Below are 17,583 nucleotides of genomic sequence, written 5' to 3' on the forward strand. Positions count from 1 at the left end.
CCTGTGCGTGTGCAGCTGGCTGGGCACTGTGAGCATGCTGCAGCCCTGGAGGAGGTACTTGAGGGTGGGGGGGGACGGTTAGGCACTGCTCCCCGGGCTGATATGCTGCCTTGCCTGCAGGCTTTTATATCTGCAAGGAAGGGAGCACCTTGCTGGAGTTGTCCACACACAGCGTAAATGTTTCCAGTCCTGTAGCTGGTTTCTCTCTGTATTGGGATGGCTTTAATAGAGGCAATTAGTACTGCTTTTTGGGGCAAGTTTGGGAGAGAGTTTCAAAGGTGGTACTGAAATCCCCAAACATTCACCACTCTCTATCCCCTTTTTTGTGGGACCATGAAAGCTCTTGGAGCTGCCTCGAAGCAGGTTAGAGGTAATGGTTCAGACATCTCGATCACACCCAGCGCCATCACTCAAGTTCATACTTCACTGTTTCTGTGAGAGTTCAAAAAAGAACTGACCATGGGGGCATGGGGAATGGACGGGAGGACGATAAAGGTGTTGTCCAGCTCTCCTGCCTAGGATTACCAGGGACAAAACCCAGTCCTCTTAGATCCTTGCTGCCTGCCTAGACCTCTGAGACTCTGTGGGGAATATCTGATCTCTGGGTTTAATGAGAGAAAAGGGGTTTGCATGGCCACTTTGCCTGTGAAGGGCTCTTCTGAAGCCTTCCGACCTGTGTGCCCCTAGCTCTCTCTGCAGGGTGCTGATGTAGGGGAAGGAAAGGTGCACTCCTGCTTCTGGAGGTGGATGTAGGCAATGGACAGCTCTGTTTTCTTGGTGTCTATTTCTGTGGGAGAAGCCCTGGACTGTGTCAGCATCCCCTCAGTGGCCTGAGTTTAACTGCAAATTGTTTCAAGAAATGTATGCAAACACGAAAACTTTGATCTCCAGCTGCCTGGGTTGGTATGCAAGGAGTGGGTAAAGCTTCCTGACATCCTGGATTGTATTACTAATTTACTTGTCTGTGATCGATTGTTTGTGTTTTGTTTTATGGGAACCATATTTCGGACGTAAATTCTGAGTATGTTGAACAGATGCAAAAAGAATGAGTCTGGTCGTGGTCATGCTTGGATGGTGCTCCAGTGCTTAGCTAGTGGGAATGTGCATTAAACAAGGGAAGCCGAGGCAGAAAAATGAAAAAGTGGCCAGCAGTCGCACAGCATTGGAGGCTGGGGGAATCAGAAATGGTATCCTGACCTGGCCCAGGCATCAGCACTGGAAGCAGATTGAATGCGGGGCACTGCTATAGCTGCAGAGCTAAGTGCCCTCGTCCCAGGCACCACTCCACCATCTATCTGCCCTTCCAAGTCCTGGCCTGCCATGAGCACTAGGACTGGCAGGGATCGTGGCCGCAGCAGAGCAGTGTGTTCGGAGTATCCCTGAGGCTCTTCTTGTAAGAGAAGCCAAATGGGAAGAAGCAAGGAGCCAGTCTTCACAGGGCTCCTTTTACACTGTGAATTTACAGTTCTTTTGCTATTCTGGCTGTGCCTGTGAAGGCAGAGCAGTTCCTCCTTTCTTGCCTTGCTCTGAGCCAGACAGCTGGGTCCCAGCAAGGCAAGTTTTCCTGCCTTTTTCTCTCTCTTTTCTATAGTGTCTTTCCTTTGAATAGCTGGTGTCTCTGAAAGCTTAGTGCCTTCCAGCCCATGCCAATGGCATCTGCTGGCACCCTGAGGAAGAGGGGAGAGGCGTGGGAGCAGCCTGAGAGGCAGTGACAGGCAGTTTGGCTCTTCTTAAGAGGGAGAATTTTGAGGGGGGTGTTCTGGGAAACACAGTACTCAGAGATGGGACCGTGCGTGAGAACTACTGACTCCTACCAAAACACGTAACACAAAAGAAAATGGACAGCTTATTTGGGATTACAAATATTTCCCAGCAGAGCGAGTACGTGTTTAACAGCAGAGATGGTCCTTTGGTGGGCTTGGGGCTTGAGTGCTCACCTTCTACAGAGGGCCTCAAGCACAGCCAGCAGAAGTCCTTTTTGCTAATGATCCTCTACTGGGCTCTACTGGGAGCTCTCTCAGCCATTGTCTGTCTGTGCATCCCTCATCCCTACCTCCATTTATAGCTTGCTGAATTTCAAGAGGCTACTTGCAGATGAGCTCAGGGGCTTCCACCCCAGCCCTGGGGTGCTCACAACCTGGTGTCTCTCTGTGCAGGAGTTCTCTGCTTGCTTTCCAGGAGCCCCTGCTGTCCGAAGTGGGGTTCAGGGATCTCAGGACAGCTGCAGGAGATCAGTGGGAGCCTTTGCCTTCGTGATCGCTGGTCGCTGATGTCGCTGATACAGCATCCCCACACATGGGTCTCCTTGCTCAGCAGCCACCTCACTGCCTTCCGGTCCTAGCAAGTTGCAGAGTGGTCATGGGTTTTCCAAGTCCTTTTGGCCACAAGTATTAGCTCTTCTTGCTTTCCCTTGAGGCTTTACAGTAAGGAGAGCACTCACGAATGCCTAGGCAGGTGAAGTGGAGTGATCTAGTGGTTTGGGCACAGGAACGTACATGCTAATCAACTGAGGAGGACACATCTTTGCCATACTGGGCTGCATCCTCTCCACACTCTCTCTAGAAGATGGGAGTGCAAAGGCACTGCAAGTCATCACTTTGGGTCCCCTGGGCTCCTTTAATGGCTGTTTTCTACAACATGAGTCAGTAAGGTTTCAATACAGTACAAAACATTAGGAGTAGGTCTGTTGTTTAGGAGAGTTTGAGAATGTTTTTTGAAACAGAGAAGATTGAAGTGTAATATCCCAATGATTAATGTGGACCCATGTGCAGGGCAGCATATTCAGCTGGACCCCAAGTTTCATTCCTTACTGTCATCAGTTATGGATGGTCCTTGGGGCTGAGACCAGGTCCTATTCACCAGCAAGAACCTCCCAGCAAGGAGGAGGGTGGTGGGGACCCTTGCAAGGATTGGAAGAGGCAGCTGGCGGCACTGGGAGCAGGCTGGAGGGGGGCATACCTGCTCTTGTGTCCTGCAGATGTTCTGTTCTCACTTGTCTTCATCCAAAGCAGAAGAGAAAAGATGGTGGGAGGAAGGACTAAAATAAAAGGTGTGAATTTTTACCTCCTATCCCACACCAAAACGATTCATGTTTCAACGTGCTTTAGCACTTTTTCTTTAACTCCTGGGTTTTGAGAAGATTGCTGGGGCTTCCCTACTCCCTTGAGGAAGAAACCAAGGGGACTGGGGAAAAAAGCACATAGAGAGACTTCCCTTCAAACTTCTTGTGTCACATGCACTGTGAGCGCTGTGGTCTCAGGGAAACTATGCATGGAAGGCTGGGGGATTCCCTGCCCTTCCAGTCATGACCCACCTCCCTCGCTCACCTTCCCCAGCGCTTCTGGATAATCCCCCTTTAGCTAAGTTTGGGGCATGATTTGCTGGGTTCTAGCCTTTGGACGTTTTCTCAGAGCATTTCATTCCTTCAGTATCAACTCAAGCGTGTCCCCTTTTCAGCATCGTACTATGAGTCTTGGTAGGAACCACCGACCAGGGCTGACTCCTCCCAGCAGCCCTCCTCCCAATAGGTGTGAGGTGGAAGGAGACTGTGCAGGAGAAAGGAAGGAAACACCAGGTCTGATTCTTCTCTGCCATGAGCAGCTAGGAGGTAGAATAACTCTATTTCAGTTAATGGAGCCATTTCAGCATGAAACTGCTGTAAGACACCATTGTGGCATGTTGGCCTGAGAGAAGGTGGGAGATGAGGTCGCTGATGAGAGCAAAGGGGATGAGGTGAGAGATAACAAACTGAATTTAAATAGATTAAGCCTGTCTGCCGGAAAAACCTTTGTTTCCTGCCACTCCCAGGTGTGATTTTCACAGCTTTATTCACTGTGGCTCAGGGCTCACTTTTTTTTTTCCCTGCAAAGTTAGCATGGAGCCTTACACCTCCTGGGCATTTCTCTGAGCAGCTGGAGGAGGGCCCAGGAGCCAAAGCCCCAGGACAGAAAAACCCTTTCGATTTCTCCTTTCTGATATCTTTGATGTTCTCTCTGTAGGTGACAGCCTCATGAATTGATCTCTCCAGCATCACCACTCAGTGGGTGGCAAATAGGAATGCATCCCCACCAGGTAAGTCTCTCTTCTCATCCTCTCCCTTTTCTTTGGCCCTAGCATCTTGTTTTACCCTGGGCAGCCAAAGTGGGTGTTTGTACAGGAAACAGGAAGGGCAAATAATGCTGGGGGTCATGCAAAATGAACTGCTCTGGTACACAACCAGGGCTCTGGGGTACTTCCCACTTGAATAGACCTTGAATTACCTGGTTCTCCTCCTCAGCTGGCAGCCCAAAGCATGGGCATGGGGAGGGGGCAAGGAGAGAACTTGGAAAGTTAGTGGAAATTTGGACTTCGGGCCTTTGGCACCTCACACTGTGCTGGCTGATTAGCCACTCCCAAAATATTGGAGTGGCAGGAAGACTGATGTGCATTTCCATCTTTCTGGGTTAATATCATCTGTCGTACCAGGGTGCTGTGGTCCGGACTCCTGGGTTCCCAGAGCCATTTTTCCCATTAATGACATAATTAAAGATTTTGCCTTCTACCAACATGGTGAGAAACAGGAGTGTTTCCAGTAGAGGTTTTCTGTCCCCTCTTTCAACTGAGTTTACAGCTCTGGACAGACCTGTTAAGGTTTAGCCCACCGTGGTTCTGCAAAAGGCACTTTCCTGTGTCTCAGCTCAGTAGTGGGAAGTATGTGTCTCCCCCCGACACACGTGTGGTCACGGGGCCAGGTGTTTGGCCCAGGCTGGGACAGCACAAGGAGGAAAGCAGCCACCGTGGTATCTCAGAGGCCTGGTGTGAGCAAGTAATATCATGGTCCCCTCACACCAGAACCTTGTTGGGAATTGGTCTACAAGGATTTTTTCCTATATATCCTGGCAATCTGAAAAGTAAAGTAATATGTAAAGCAATACATGAAAAATTCTATGTTGGTCAGCAAAATACTTTGTTTCAAAATTTTTTTTAGCTTTTTAAAATTTTTAAAATGAAAATGGCTTAAATTGTGCAGGCTGTCCAGAATCCAAACTTTGCACCTTGAAAATGCCAAAATGAAATGTTTTGATTTTTTCCAGACTTTTTAACTAGGTTGCTATAACAGTCTTGCTATGAATTTATGGGAAGTTTTGCTTGATCCACATTTACTTGTTTTGCATTTATTTGATTTTGTCTTGAAAAAAACCTGCCTTGACTCCAATTCTGAGATGAACCTGGTGATGCAGAGATGGAAGAGGCTGGATCTTCCCTGTATGCTGCCCCTGCTTAATCAAGGGGCAAATTTGATTTTGCTGCCCCTGGGCTGAGTGCAAAGCAGGCATATGACTAACTGGCGGGCAGGTAGGGATGAGCTGCTCCTCTGACATTGCCATCTCCTCCAGCCTTGGTACAAGCGAGGCGTAGCAGTGCTGTTACGAGATGCACAGCTGCCCGGGAAGCAGTGGTGGGCCAGGGCTCCATGCCTCACGGGGCCTTACGCAGCCCTGGGCATGCAGCTTCTGTGCAGCTGCCAAAGCTGCTTCTTCACAGCAGGGATTCAGCCCAGGAGCGGTCTGTGCAGGAGCAGGTTGTCTTGTCCCCATTAACCGCCCTGTGCGGCACGTGCTGCCACTCACCTGATGCTGGAACGGCTGCAGGGTTATGCAGCTCTTCCTCCCCCTTCTCCCCCCGCAGCCCCGTTGCAGCTGCATCCAGCGCTGGGATTTGCCCCCCCAGCAAGCAGCTCCCTGTTGTGCCGTGGGTCTCTGCAGGGCACGGGCAGGCTCCAGGCTTGGGGAGAGGTAGGCCGCAGCGTTGCTGTCTAATCAGCTCCTACCCCCGTGCCAGGAGCGGAGCGCACACAAACAGGGCAGAGCTCCGGTGAGAAGCACTGCCTGCGAGATAAGCCAGACAAGGAAAACACATCCATCTTCATGTCTTTTGGCCTGAGATGGAGTTTCATCTGCTGGTGTTTTCCTGGCGTAGGCTCAGGGCACAACACAACTCACCTCAGGAGCCAGACGCCTGGGAGCCGGCTCCCATTTCTGGCAGGAGGTGTCAGCCCTGACTTGTGCAGAGAACGAATGCGATGCGGAGCGGATGGTGGAGGCAGTGCCCGGAGAAGGGCGCTGACCCTGGGCTGAGCCCCCATGGCAGCGTGGATTGATAGCATATTGCAAACAACCATGTTCCTCGCCTCCGCAAAAGGGCAGAGCTCTCCTCCAGACTTGTGCCCTGCCTTACAGCCAGTGGCAGAGCCTTTCTGAGCAACCACAACGCTCAAGTAAGAGCTTTCAGACAGCAGTTTGGACAGAGCAGAAATAACTGGGCTTTGGGAGATAAAGAGCAAGAGCGTGAGAGTAGAGCAGAGACTTGACTCCAGCCTGCGGCTCCGTGTCTGATAAGGAGGTTGCTAGTGCTGTCTTGCAGTGCTCTCAACCTGCCAGATTTCTGCAAACGAAGTGTCCTAGTGAAACGCCCCCCACCCTTGCCTCTCTCTGATCCCCTCCAAAGTGGAGCTGAGATTGGAATGTCTCCTGGGATATTATTCCCTCTAGCCTAAGGGGGACTGTGTTAATAAAATCCATTGCGAGATGTGAAGGCACTGGGGGAGGGAGGCAAGCAGGGCTGGTGAGATGAGGCTTTTATGAACAAGTCATGGGTCTGTTGGAAATGTCCCGTCCTGTCCTCTCTCCCTCCCCCTGTCCCCAGAGCTGAGCTGTGGAATTCAGGGTGTGGGCTGAGGCTTTCCTCACGCATGTTTTGGCTCGGAACAGCCAAACTCCTCATCCCCCTCCTCATCCCCCTCCTCTTCCCCCTCCTCTGCAAACATCACTGAACTCTCCTCCCTGAAACAGGTATGACTCCCCCCGCACCTCGCTGCACAGCCTCACTGCCGCTGAGACCCTCCTCTCCCTCTGCGTTGCACAGGCGTCATCCCAGGGTGTGCTTTGGCCTTTGATAAGCGGAAGGTGTCAGTCCCTGGGATGTGCAGGCCAGCTCAGCATGCCAGGGCCATCACTGGCCAGGGGCTGGCCAGGGGCCAGCTGCTCTCCAGTGCGCTCCCCACATCCGTAGGCCCAGAGAGCAGTTGGGCTGGCTGATGCCAGATGAGCAGAAATAGGCATTCATCCTGCGTTGAGGCAGTGCTGTGGGCTCTGATTGAAGGAACCTATGTGAGAGCAGTAAGGCTGTGAGCCCCGAGGGAAGAGTGACAGGAGACCAGGCAAAATCCAAACTCAATCACGGGGAGATAACTGGGGAGAGAGGGCATGGAGGTGTGGGCTTTGGTTGGTGCAAGTGCCATCTTGCCTTCCACAGGGGTGCAAAGTGATTGTCAGAATTGTTAGTTTATGTAGCAGACATACAATGCCCTGCAATTTGGACCTCATGCTAGAGGTCCTTAGACACTGCAAGGAAGGAAGTGTCTGTGACCATGTTGCATAGCCAAAATATGTGACAAAATATAGTGACAAATGTCACAGCAATAAATTGGCTGCCAGACTCTAGCAGAGCTCAATTCCCAAGGTGCTTTTTCACTTTCTCTTGGCCAGCAATTGCTGAACTCTGGGACTGCGCTATCACAAACTCTACATGTGAAAGCCTCAGATCTGGGGAAGCACCCGGAGAGAAAACTGAAGACTCCAAAGAACAATCTAGCATGAATCCAGCACTATGTCCACAGCGTCTGGCCTCTGCAGAGGGCTGCGGTGTTTGCTCAACACTAGTTTTGCAAAGCCCGGACGAGCGTACAGTGTTCCTATGGAGGAGCACATGGATGGCCCGTGTGTCGAGTTCAGCACTCTCTATGGTGGAGGCTGCAGCTAAAAGAAGAGCATTTCAGCAGAAATCATGACAAGCTGGGGTGCACTCAGCAGGACTTTCCTGTGCATCTGTAGGGGTTATTCACCCTCCATGGGAAGAGGAGACACCACGAGCTTCTTCTACAGAAGAGAGAAAAGACAGACTCAAGTATTTAATTGCCATCTGAGAACAGTCTATTGGAAGCTGATGGGTTGGACAGCGTCAGTAGGGCAGAAGACAGCAATATAGTCATTAAAACTCATGAGACCTTTTGGAGAGCTATGAGGCAAAGGACTCGAATCACAGGTGGTTGTGAACTGTTTGTATAGAGGCTGGACTATTTCGCAACATCTTTCAGGCTGCCATACAGGCTACATCTTGCTTGGGAAGGGGGAAATGGAGGGAGGTAGCCTGTCCCTGGCTGTAATAGTCTAGTTCAAAGCAGTAGCTGTTCATGTGAGTTGGTGCTAAAAGCCTCATGAAAGGTCACAGGTGCCTCTGCCAAACACAGGACTCTGTCCTTGCTTCCTTATTTGCTCACGTGTCATTTTACTACAGACTTCTCTGAGCTGTCAGCTTGGGAAAACTGCTGAGAGCAGCTCTCTGGAGCTGTTTGCTGTGTATCTGCAACAGAGAGGATGGAAATGAGACCAGCGAGGGACCAGCTGTGGAGGAACGGAGGGAAATGGCCTCTGGGTAGACATTTGGATGAGGAGGAAATGCTGAGCCCCAAGCCCATCAACTGCAACAGCGCAGGTAAAACAGGGAGCCCTCTAAAGGTATGAGATCCCTCTGGGGCCTACTCAGCACTGTGATCTCCTGCAAGGGGATGGGAGCTCGCTGCTTTAGACTCCATGAAACAGCCTGGCAGATCCCATCTGGGGGAGAAGAGGCAGCGAGCTGCAGCACCTTGTTGCTCGGATCACTTAGGTACACACCTGGCAAACCTGCACTGGCTTTTTAATCATCACTGCTTACAGGAGGAATCTGCTGCCCTGAAGAAAACAAAACAAAAACTCCGTGCTCTGGTTTGCTATCTTGTCTTGTATTTAGTAGATGAATTCAGAGAGCTCACAGTATTTGCACTGTAGTCCTCATGAGCTTATAATGGAGATGTTTTTGAAGAAATAATTGCTTGAATAGGACTACGTGAAGAACTTCCAGGACATGCAAGCCCTTCTTTAAGTTACAGCTAATGACATTAGCCCTCAGCTGGCATCAGAACATGCCACAAAGTATGCAAGCTCCCCAGCTGGATGTGTGAATAAAAAGGATGGTTGGTCTTCTGAGATGCAGCTGTCACTAGGGAAGAAGAGATTTGGGGAACTGCTCATCCTACCCATCCTGCCCCCTTTCCCCAGTAGATGATGAGGGCAAATCCCTCCTCCAAGGTTTGGTGTTCATGAATAAACAGTTAAACATTAAGAAGCTCCTCCTTTTCTTAACTCAAGAGCTATCTACACAGCCTGGGCTAGCAGGTGGCTATATAGCAGCTGGGAGGCAAAAGGCGAAACCAGGTCCCAGGAGAAATGAATCCAGCTCCCACATTCAGTACCTTCTTCCAGAAGCTGGCTACCAAGGCAAGTTTAGGTGGAGCAGGAATATGGAGGAATCATGCAGCAGAGTGTACTTACACCTCTCCGGATCCATGGGCATGACTGAAAGAACCCTCTTCCCAGAAAACCCAGAGCAGAGCTAGTTGATAGCTTAGGTGTGCTCCAAAAATCAGGCCTTGGGGTTCGAATGGGAAACACTCATGACATGAATGGCCCTGCTTGAGCAGGGGGGTTGGACCAGATGATCTCCAGAGGTCCCTTCCAACCTCTGTCATTCTGTAATTCTGTGATTCTGTGAATGAATTCAAGTCAGGCAGAGTCTTCAGACAAAAAGCGGGCTAGCATGAATGAGTTAAAATCCTTTCGTTTGCTTCATGAAATTTATGGAAAACTACATTGTTCATCTTCTGAAACTTCACAGCTGTTGAGATTGCCCTCAGGGCAAACCACATCCAAGAAATGGCACGTAGATCTTGGGAGCACAAGACTTGAAAGCTGAAACTGCGCTCTGTAGTGCTGCTTTCAGTTTCCTTGCAGTCACGTCTAACCATCTGCAGGTCTTCCAGTTAGACGCTGCTTTTTTTTTCCTTTCTCCTTTTTCTCATCTCTGACTCTTGCAGTAGAAACAACCTTGCAATACAATTATTTCATTTTACAGCATTGTATTTTGGCTAAAAGGGGTAGCAAAATGTCTGCGTGCGGAGAGTGTGCTCAAAGCCCATAGCACTTAATGTGAGATATAGCTATGTGTCATGTGGCAGTGCCTATGCCATCTAATGCCATCCATTTCTGACATTACCACTTTGTTATGCCTTGGAGAAACCGGAGCTGAGGGAATACTCCAGAAAATGTGTCCATTTGTTCATCAGAAATCTGTGAATTCCTTTTAGTGGTAGCAGCTTACTGGATTTTTTTTTCGGTGTCAGTTTGCAAACTTTTGCTTGCACAAACCTTTAAAGGATTAAAAAGAAAAGTAGTCCTTGCGTATTTACATCAAACTTGAAAGCTCCATGTGGACTTGGGAGACTGAAATCAACCCCCCAGCACAAACAAAATTAGAGCTAGCCAGAGCTCAAAGATTAAAATAAAAGCAGGACACGAGAAACCCACTGGCTGCAATATATTCAGTCACAAATGATTCATGGAGTAATTCTGAGTAACAAACACACTGGTAAGAATGGGAGGTTTTGTTTCTTTTGGGGGGGGGGATCGACCACAAACAAAAATATTGGCTAATTCATCAGACGTTTTCTTTTGCTTTGAATAGCTTGCCCAGATCCCCGAGCAACCATCTCATGCAATTTACTGTTAACCTAAATAACTTAAATTCAGGTACACCCATAGCACTGCCCCGATCTGCCCATGCATGTCATAATTAGGGTACTCCAGGCGCAAACCTGTAGCTGGGGAGGCAGTAAGCTCTGTAAACATCCACAAATGGCTACCTGTTCCCCGTGGCATGTCACAAGGACGGGGAAGGGATGTGCTGCCGCGTTGCCGCCTGGATAAGGTTTTGTGGAAACACGCCACTTCCGCGTGGCATCGTTCTCCTCTGCAACCGCCCGGCGGAACTGCAGCCTGCTGTGAAAGACCCCTTCTCTGTTGTCTGGGTGGAGAAGAGACATGTAAGAGACCCATGAAGGGAGAATATTGCATTCCTTATCTATGAAATAACTCCTTGAAATCCAAATATTTGGGGAATTCCTAGATCTCTTTCTGGTAACATTTTACCTGTGACAGTGTGAGGATATAAGTGAGGCAAACTGAAGGGGGAGATTACTGTCTGCTTTTAGACTAACTGAGAGAGAGTAGTTGGAAAAAATAGATCCGCTTTGTACAAATCATGTTTTACCTGATCCTGCTGCTAATAGAAGGGAACACATAGGCCTGCCTGCGCACTAAGTTATTTGGAAATGGCTACTTCTAAGTAAATCCTATCCAGAACTGTTCAATAACTCGTTACGGTGTCTCAGATTTACTCCCCACCTTAATCGAGAACTAACTTTCCAGTGTAGGCAAGCCCTAATGCTCGAATTATAGAAGGAGGGGTCTTCTGGAGCGGGAGAAGAGAGAGACGCAGCTACTCGATTGAATCAAAGATCAAATATAGGCTGAAAAATAGGAAGAATTAGGAAGTCTGGCCAGGGAAGTAGTGAAAACCATTGTGGTGATATTTAGATGTAAACTGGGTCCTGCTATTCAAATACTCTAAAGGGGAAAATCGCTCCTTGGCAGGGGTCTGCACAGGGTGACCTAATAAAGTATTTCCACCTCCGGAGCTGATGATTCCCCAGCCGGGAACGGAATTTGGGCACCAAGAGCCTGAAGTGGGTGGCGTGTGCGCAGGTGCACATGTGGAGTTGTGTACACAGAGCTTTCTCAGACAGCCACAACATATCATCTCATTAGCAAACCAAAGGTAGCTGTGCTCTTCAGCACATACCCTTCCTCCCACAGCCTAGAAAAACTTCACCTCTAATTAACCAAATCAAAGGGTCCCAGAGACACAGCTTAAAGAGATGTTCTCAGCTTGAAATGTCTTTTAGCGAGCCGTTCTGTGTGCAGTGGAACTAATGAACTTTGATTTCTTATGGCTGGATGTCTTGCATTCCCTGTGCCCCCTGCAATTCCTTCATCTCCTCCCCGGGGCATTCCCAGCTCCTCCTCCCAGCCAGGAGCACTGAGCACTGGCCTGCTCAGCACAGCTCCCAGGGCAGGTGGAGGAGCCAAGAGATGAAGGATTTGGGGATATTGTCTCCTCAGAAGAGGAGACCAAAGCGGTGCCTGTTTGAGATAAAATCCCTGTTCTCAGAAGTGTAGGAGCTGCACCTCTGCCCCTGCGAGCCCTGTCCGCCCAGCTCCTGCAGCTGGCGGGGTAGCTTGCTTTACAAATGCTTTCCTCTTCCCCTCATGCTGAAAACTTGATTCTACCAAAACACTAATGCAGCGGCTGATTACCATCCCTGCAGTGACTTAGCTCTCTAATTCCTGCCAGTCAATGAAGCAGCCCAAAGAGCTGGTTTTCATAAGTTACTGAACGTATGAACACAGCCCCGGGGCCATCACATAACTGAGATTTTTTTTTCCCCCTGAGGAACTTCCAGATCCTTGTCAATTTCTGGAGATTTTTTTCACTCACAGGGCAGAAGGACCCTCCAAAGATGGAGTGAACAAGCAGGCCTGTTCCTGGGAGACACCAAGCAGGCACACAGGCCCAGGAGTCCAGCTGAGATGCCAGAGAAGGGATGATTGTCAGGAGAGTGGTTTGAAGGTAAAACTGGCGTCTTCCAGCTTGTGCTAGTGATTTTAGGACTCGGTTTGGATCTCTCCATATGTTTCTTCCTCCTAACATTGTCCACGCCTTGCAAAGGTTTTCTTGATCTGCTGGTTTGCACCCAGAAGGCTGTTGTAAAAATTGTCATGCTGGCCAATGGCTTAGACCACATCATTCCTCCCCACACTCCTCCCTGGCTCCCTCTTTTCTCTGCCCCGATTGTAGGCTGCTCATCTTCCCTTTCCAAGCCCTTCATTATCCACCTCTCTTCCACCCATCATCTCTCATGCAACAGAGGCTGACTCCATTGCCCATTTCCAACAAGCCCCTTCACGCTCTCCCCTGCTCTGCTCTTCACACCTGGGAGAAACAGCCTCTGAGCATTTGCAAAGCCACCTCATTGCCCTGCTTTAAGCTCTTCTTTGCCATGACATCTGCAGAAACTTTCACTGTGACAGCTCTGCTGTTTGCCTACTATCAGCGCCTCATGGCTCCCTCACGCTCCCTCGTCTACCTGTGCCCCACTCTTGTCCTTTGCCAAACAGACTCCCTGAGGCTCTGGCTCTCCAGCACTCAGCAGAATGCGGTCCTCACCCAGTGGTGGGAGCTCCCCCAAAACAAGCTAAGCCAAGTTTGGGCCGGTGACTCCAGAGGTGAAACGATGCTTCATCTCCAGGTGCTGAATTTGGGGTGTAACAAGGTATGTTTTTGCCCTTCAAAGTGCGTTTTGTTGTCTGGCTGCAATGTAGTGGGACAAACCAAAATGCAAAGTGAAAAACAATTTTGGAGCAGGTAGAACTATGGCCAGTGTTTCCTATGGAAGTGAAAGCCATCGCAAAAGGAGAAATTCTTCCTCACCTCCTGCAACCCCCCCTCCTGTTACCATGGTGGGTTTGAATCGCCCCTCCAATGGCCTTTCATAACAGGGCACCTTAATCACTAGAGAAGGCGTCAGGCCTGGAAATACTGGGCCAGGCATGACAGGCTTGCGCCTCCCTGCCTGAAAACGCCTGAGCTGCAGCTGCCCCCTTGGCTGAAGCCTGATCCATGTCAGAGAGACGTCGTTGCTGCCAGTTCAGCATCAGCGTTCACTTCCCCACCGCCTGCTTGAGAGGAATTTGTTGCCTACTCCAGTAGGTATCTTTTTGGCAGTATTTCAGTCGTGGGTTCCTCTGTTTCACTTGAGTGGGAGATAGGCCAGGCCCCTGCCTGGATGCTGATGTCTTTACAACTCCCAGTTCCCTTACAGAAAATATTGACAGCGGAAAAACAGATGCTGAAAATGCGGCTGTGTTGGCTCGGCAGGCGTGGAGAGCCAGGCTGTGTCTCGATCACACCTCACTGTGATGTTGTTCCAGACAAGCAAGGAGTTTCCACACTGATAAAGGACCACAGAAAGCTCCCACAGATTTTGCCAGTCACCATGTCTCGTCTTGAAATCACGGCTCTGAACACAAGAGTCCAGTGAATTACCTGAAACCGATGTGGGGCTTTCCTGAAAAATCCCTCTGTATTACCCTAGCCTGACTAATCCTCTGGGTGTTGTTCTCAATAGCTGACTGCTCCTTCAGCCACCCCTCTCCAGACAGTGACAACTTGCGGGCAAGAAACAACAAAGGCCCAGTACAAGATTCTCTGGTGATAGTATGTGTGCTGATGGAAAGCGGTGGTGATTTCCAGACAATAATAGGGAGAAGGGGTAGGAAACCAGCCTCCAGCGGATGTGGTGTCTCTCGCCTCCCTGTTACGGGTTGAAGCTCTTATGTCTGAGCGCAATCAGACTGTCTGCATTGGGTCTGTTTGCACATGCTGCCATGAACCTGCAGCTGCACTTGCAGCATCACCATCGCTCTGCCTTGGTGAGCAAGCTCTCTGGAATTTCGTGGTAAAGGTGGAGAGGTTTCCCACAGGTTTCCCTTGGATTCAACACCTCTTCTCCATGCCCTCCTGCCAGGAAAAGGAATCTGCTTCCACAGGAAACTTCTCCTTTTCTGGACAAACATTTTTCCATTTCAGAGAGGTGAAAATGCCACACAGCTGAAATAAGACAGCAGGTCATCAGCATATTTCACTTGTTAATGACCTCCGGAAACATTCAGGATCTCTGCCTGGGGGCAGGTTCTATAGCAGAGGTGACAACAGGCTGTGATGAGGTCGTGGCAGGAAAACTACTTTTTCCTTCCAGAACAGGACGGGAGAAACACGCTCATATTTTTGGAAATCATTTAGTTTGTTACAGAAAAGCATAGGATGGAACTTCAGGCAGGTTGGCCAAAATATAGTAAACAGGGAGTAAGAACCGTTCAGTGGATCTGTCTGCTTAGGTATTTCAGTAATTCCCATCCCTGAAGTTTCTGTCCTGGCTTTGCAATTAGTTCAGAAAGCGGCTATATCGCCGGCTCTGACTACTGAGGATGAAAACCTGGTGTAAACAAGCATAAAACTGGGACAGCAAACTATGAGACTTATCAAAGAACGTTTAGACCCTTTGTATTTGCCTTCTGGTGTCCCAAGCAAGGCAGCTGCTGCGCGGTTCCTTCTCCCGCGCTCACGAGCCTCTTCCATGCGAGCAGCGATGCCGGTGGCGGTGCAGAAGAGGGACAGCTGGGCTCCCTGCACGGAGGGCGCGGGCTGAACTGCTTCTGCGCCCCGGGGAATCACAGCCCACTGTGTGTGTCCTGTCCACTTATGGGACAGGATGCGCTTGCGGCAGCCGCTCTGAGCAAAGCAAAAGGAGAAGCCTCCGCTCGACTACCTGTCCCCGCAGTTACCCGTGCCGTGCAAAACGGTCAACGACTTTGAGGCTCATTTCTGCTGGGACAGCGGGGAGGGTACCAGGAGGCCGCTGAAGGTGGGCGGCCGACGCGCCGAGCGCCCGTCCCCTCGCCCGGCGCGGCTCCGCCAGGGCCCGCGGCCGCCCGCTCCCCGGCGCCCACGGCAGCGACCCGCCGCGAGCCCCGGCCGCGGCGCCGGGCGGGAGCCCCCCTCCCCCTCCCTTTCCGGGGCTCGGCCGAGGCCCGCGAGCGCCCTCTGGTGCGGCCCGCGGGAGCCACCTCGCTGCACGGCCGGACCCGGGCGCGGGCCGGCACTGGGGAGGAGCCGGGCCGGGCCGGGCCGGGCCGGGGGAGCGGGTAGCCAGACCCCCTCACCCCGCACCCGCCGCCATCTTGCCCCGCCGGGGAAGGGCGGGGGGAAACGTCACCAGGCCGCGCCCCCCCCGCTCCCGCGCGCATGCGCCTCCCGGAACGCCCCGCCCCTTCGCCAAGGGCAAAGCTCCCCGAGAGGGCCGGGCCGGCTTCACCCGCTCTACTGAGCATGCGCGCGGCGTCACGCGGCGCGGCGCGCCCCTCTTAAGGCGGAGCGCGGCGGGGGTCAAGGAGAGCGGCGAGGACATGGCGCGCGGCGGCAGGAGCGTGGCGCGGCCGGCGGCGCCCCCGGCCAGGTACCGGGGGGGGGCTGGGGCGGCGGGGCGGGAGCGCGGGTGCCGGTGCCGCAGCCTCCTCACCTGCCTCTCTCCGCAGCGCGGCCCCGGCGGCCGCCGCCGCCCCGGCGGCGGTGGCGACGCAGCCGGCGCAGCCCGGGCTGATGGCGCAGATGGCGAGCACGGCGGCGGGGGTGGCCGTGGGCTCCGCCGTGGGCCACGTCGTGGGCAGCGCCCTCACGGGCGCCTTCAGCGGCGGCGGCGGCAGCGGCTCCCCCGAGGCGGCCCGAGCGCCCAGCGCCGCCCAGGTAAGAGCAGCGGCGGCCGGGGCCGCGCGGGCTCCCGGCGGCTCGTTTGCTCCCTGCCGGCCCCGCCGCGGGTGACCGGCGGTACCGAGCGGCGGCCGGGTGCCGCGGGGCGGCGGCGGGTCAGGGTCATCGCACTGGCTCCCGCAGAGGTGACCAAGGCCGCGAGGCGTGTAGTCGGCGCGGCGGCTCTCTCGTCCTGCGGAGTTCAGGTTGCCCTGAGCGGGGTCTCCTGCTGGGAGGTTCTGGTGCGTTTCTTAAAGCCGGTGGGTGAAGAAGAGGCGATCCTGGCAGGGCTGGCTCTTCCTCTGGGGCCAGTGCCCTAACCTGGGCCAGCCTGTCCTTGTCCACAGGAGCCCCGGCAGCCTGCGTACCACCAGTCGCCCTATGGACCCTGCCACTATGAGATGAAGCAGTTCCTGGAATGCGCCACCAACCAAAGTGACCTGACCTTGTGTGAGGGCTTCAACGAGGCCCTGAAGCAGTGCAAATATAGCAACGGTGAGAGTCTGCACCCGTCCCTGCAGCAGGGGCTGGGCGGTGAGTGAGCTGCTGCCAGGGAAGTATCTGAGAAGGGTCAAAGGTTGCAAAACCAGCCTCTTGGGGGCCTGCTGCCCTTCAAGGTATTAAATGGGAAGCCATTGCAGCCTCAAGTACTTTTCCTGTACTCCAGAATGCCAAAGGGAACTGGAAAGGGCAGGAGAAATGGTTCTGGTCTCGTCTCAGTGAAGATGAGGATGCTGCAGATACCCTCTCAGATTCTTCTCTTGCTGCTTTGGGAAGCCTGCTGCTTTCTCAACTCAGTTTCCTAGTTCCTGCTCCAGCTGTTAAAAGCAGACTTCTGTATATCATGACTTGATCTAAAAAGCTGGGCAAGAGAGCTTTTATTGAACTCAAGCTGCTGGAAATAGCACCTAATGCTGAATTTGTGCTTTTTCCCCTGTAGGTGTTTCTTCTCTCCTGTGAAGACTCCCCTTTCCTGTAGGGATAACAGAGCCTGGTATAGGGCCCTGCTGGCTGCAGGGAGTGGAAGGAAGGACAGATGGACAGGTGATGATGTGGAAGGAACAGAAGGACCAGATAAGAGTCTTCTAGTGGTAACTCACTTCTAGACTAGTAAGGAAAGAATAGTTGAGCCGATGAGACTGGAATTCAGATAGCCCTGTATCTGTTGCAGAGAAATAAAGGAGACTATGTGAACCTGTAATTTGTGCATTTCCTTTATTTATTCTCAAGCTACAATTAAGCTAC

General features: G+C 51.9%; 1 protein-coding gene and 1 long non-coding RNA gene across 9 annotated transcripts in view; both read left to right on the plus strand.

The window, feature by feature from the left end:
• LOC138061380 (uncharacterized) overlaps positions 1–15,451 on the plus strand; it is a 39,273-nt gene extending 23,822 nt beyond the window's left edge. For 4 of the 8 annotated variants that reach the window (XR_011135084.1, XR_011135087.1, XR_011135082.1 and 1 more), the window contains exons 4-6: positions 3,999–4,071; positions 7,527–10,503; positions 12,474–15,451. This is a non-coding gene — a long non-coding RNA (uncharacterized lncRNA). The remainder of the gene's footprint in view (positions 1–3,998; positions 4,072–7,526; positions 10,504–12,473) is intronic. The other 4 variants (XR_011135083.1, XR_011135085.1, XR_011135081.1 and 1 more) reach the window with 3 other exon arrangements.
• A 547-nt stretch (positions 15,452–15,998) lies between these two features.
• Positions 15,999–17,539, plus strand: CHCHD10 (coiled-coil-helix-coiled-coil-helix domain containing 10). The gene is made up of 4 exons (XM_068911501.1): positions 15,999–16,048; positions 16,128–16,335; positions 16,686–16,833; positions 17,279–17,539. The coding sequence occupies exons 1-4, from the start codon at positions 15,999–16,001 to the stop codon at positions 17,296–17,298; spliced, it is 426 nt and encodes a 141-aa protein (XP_068767602.1). The 3' UTR covers positions 17,299–17,539.
• The last annotated feature ends 44 nt before the right edge of the window (positions 17,540–17,583 follow it).

This window comes from Struthio camelus, chromosome 17 (assembly GCF_040807025.1).
Source record: "Struthio camelus isolate bStrCam1 chromosome 17, bStrCam1.hap1, whole genome shotgun sequence".
Classification (NCBI taxonomy): domain Eukaryota; kingdom Metazoa; phylum Chordata; class Aves; order Struthioniformes; family Struthionidae; genus Struthio; species Struthio camelus.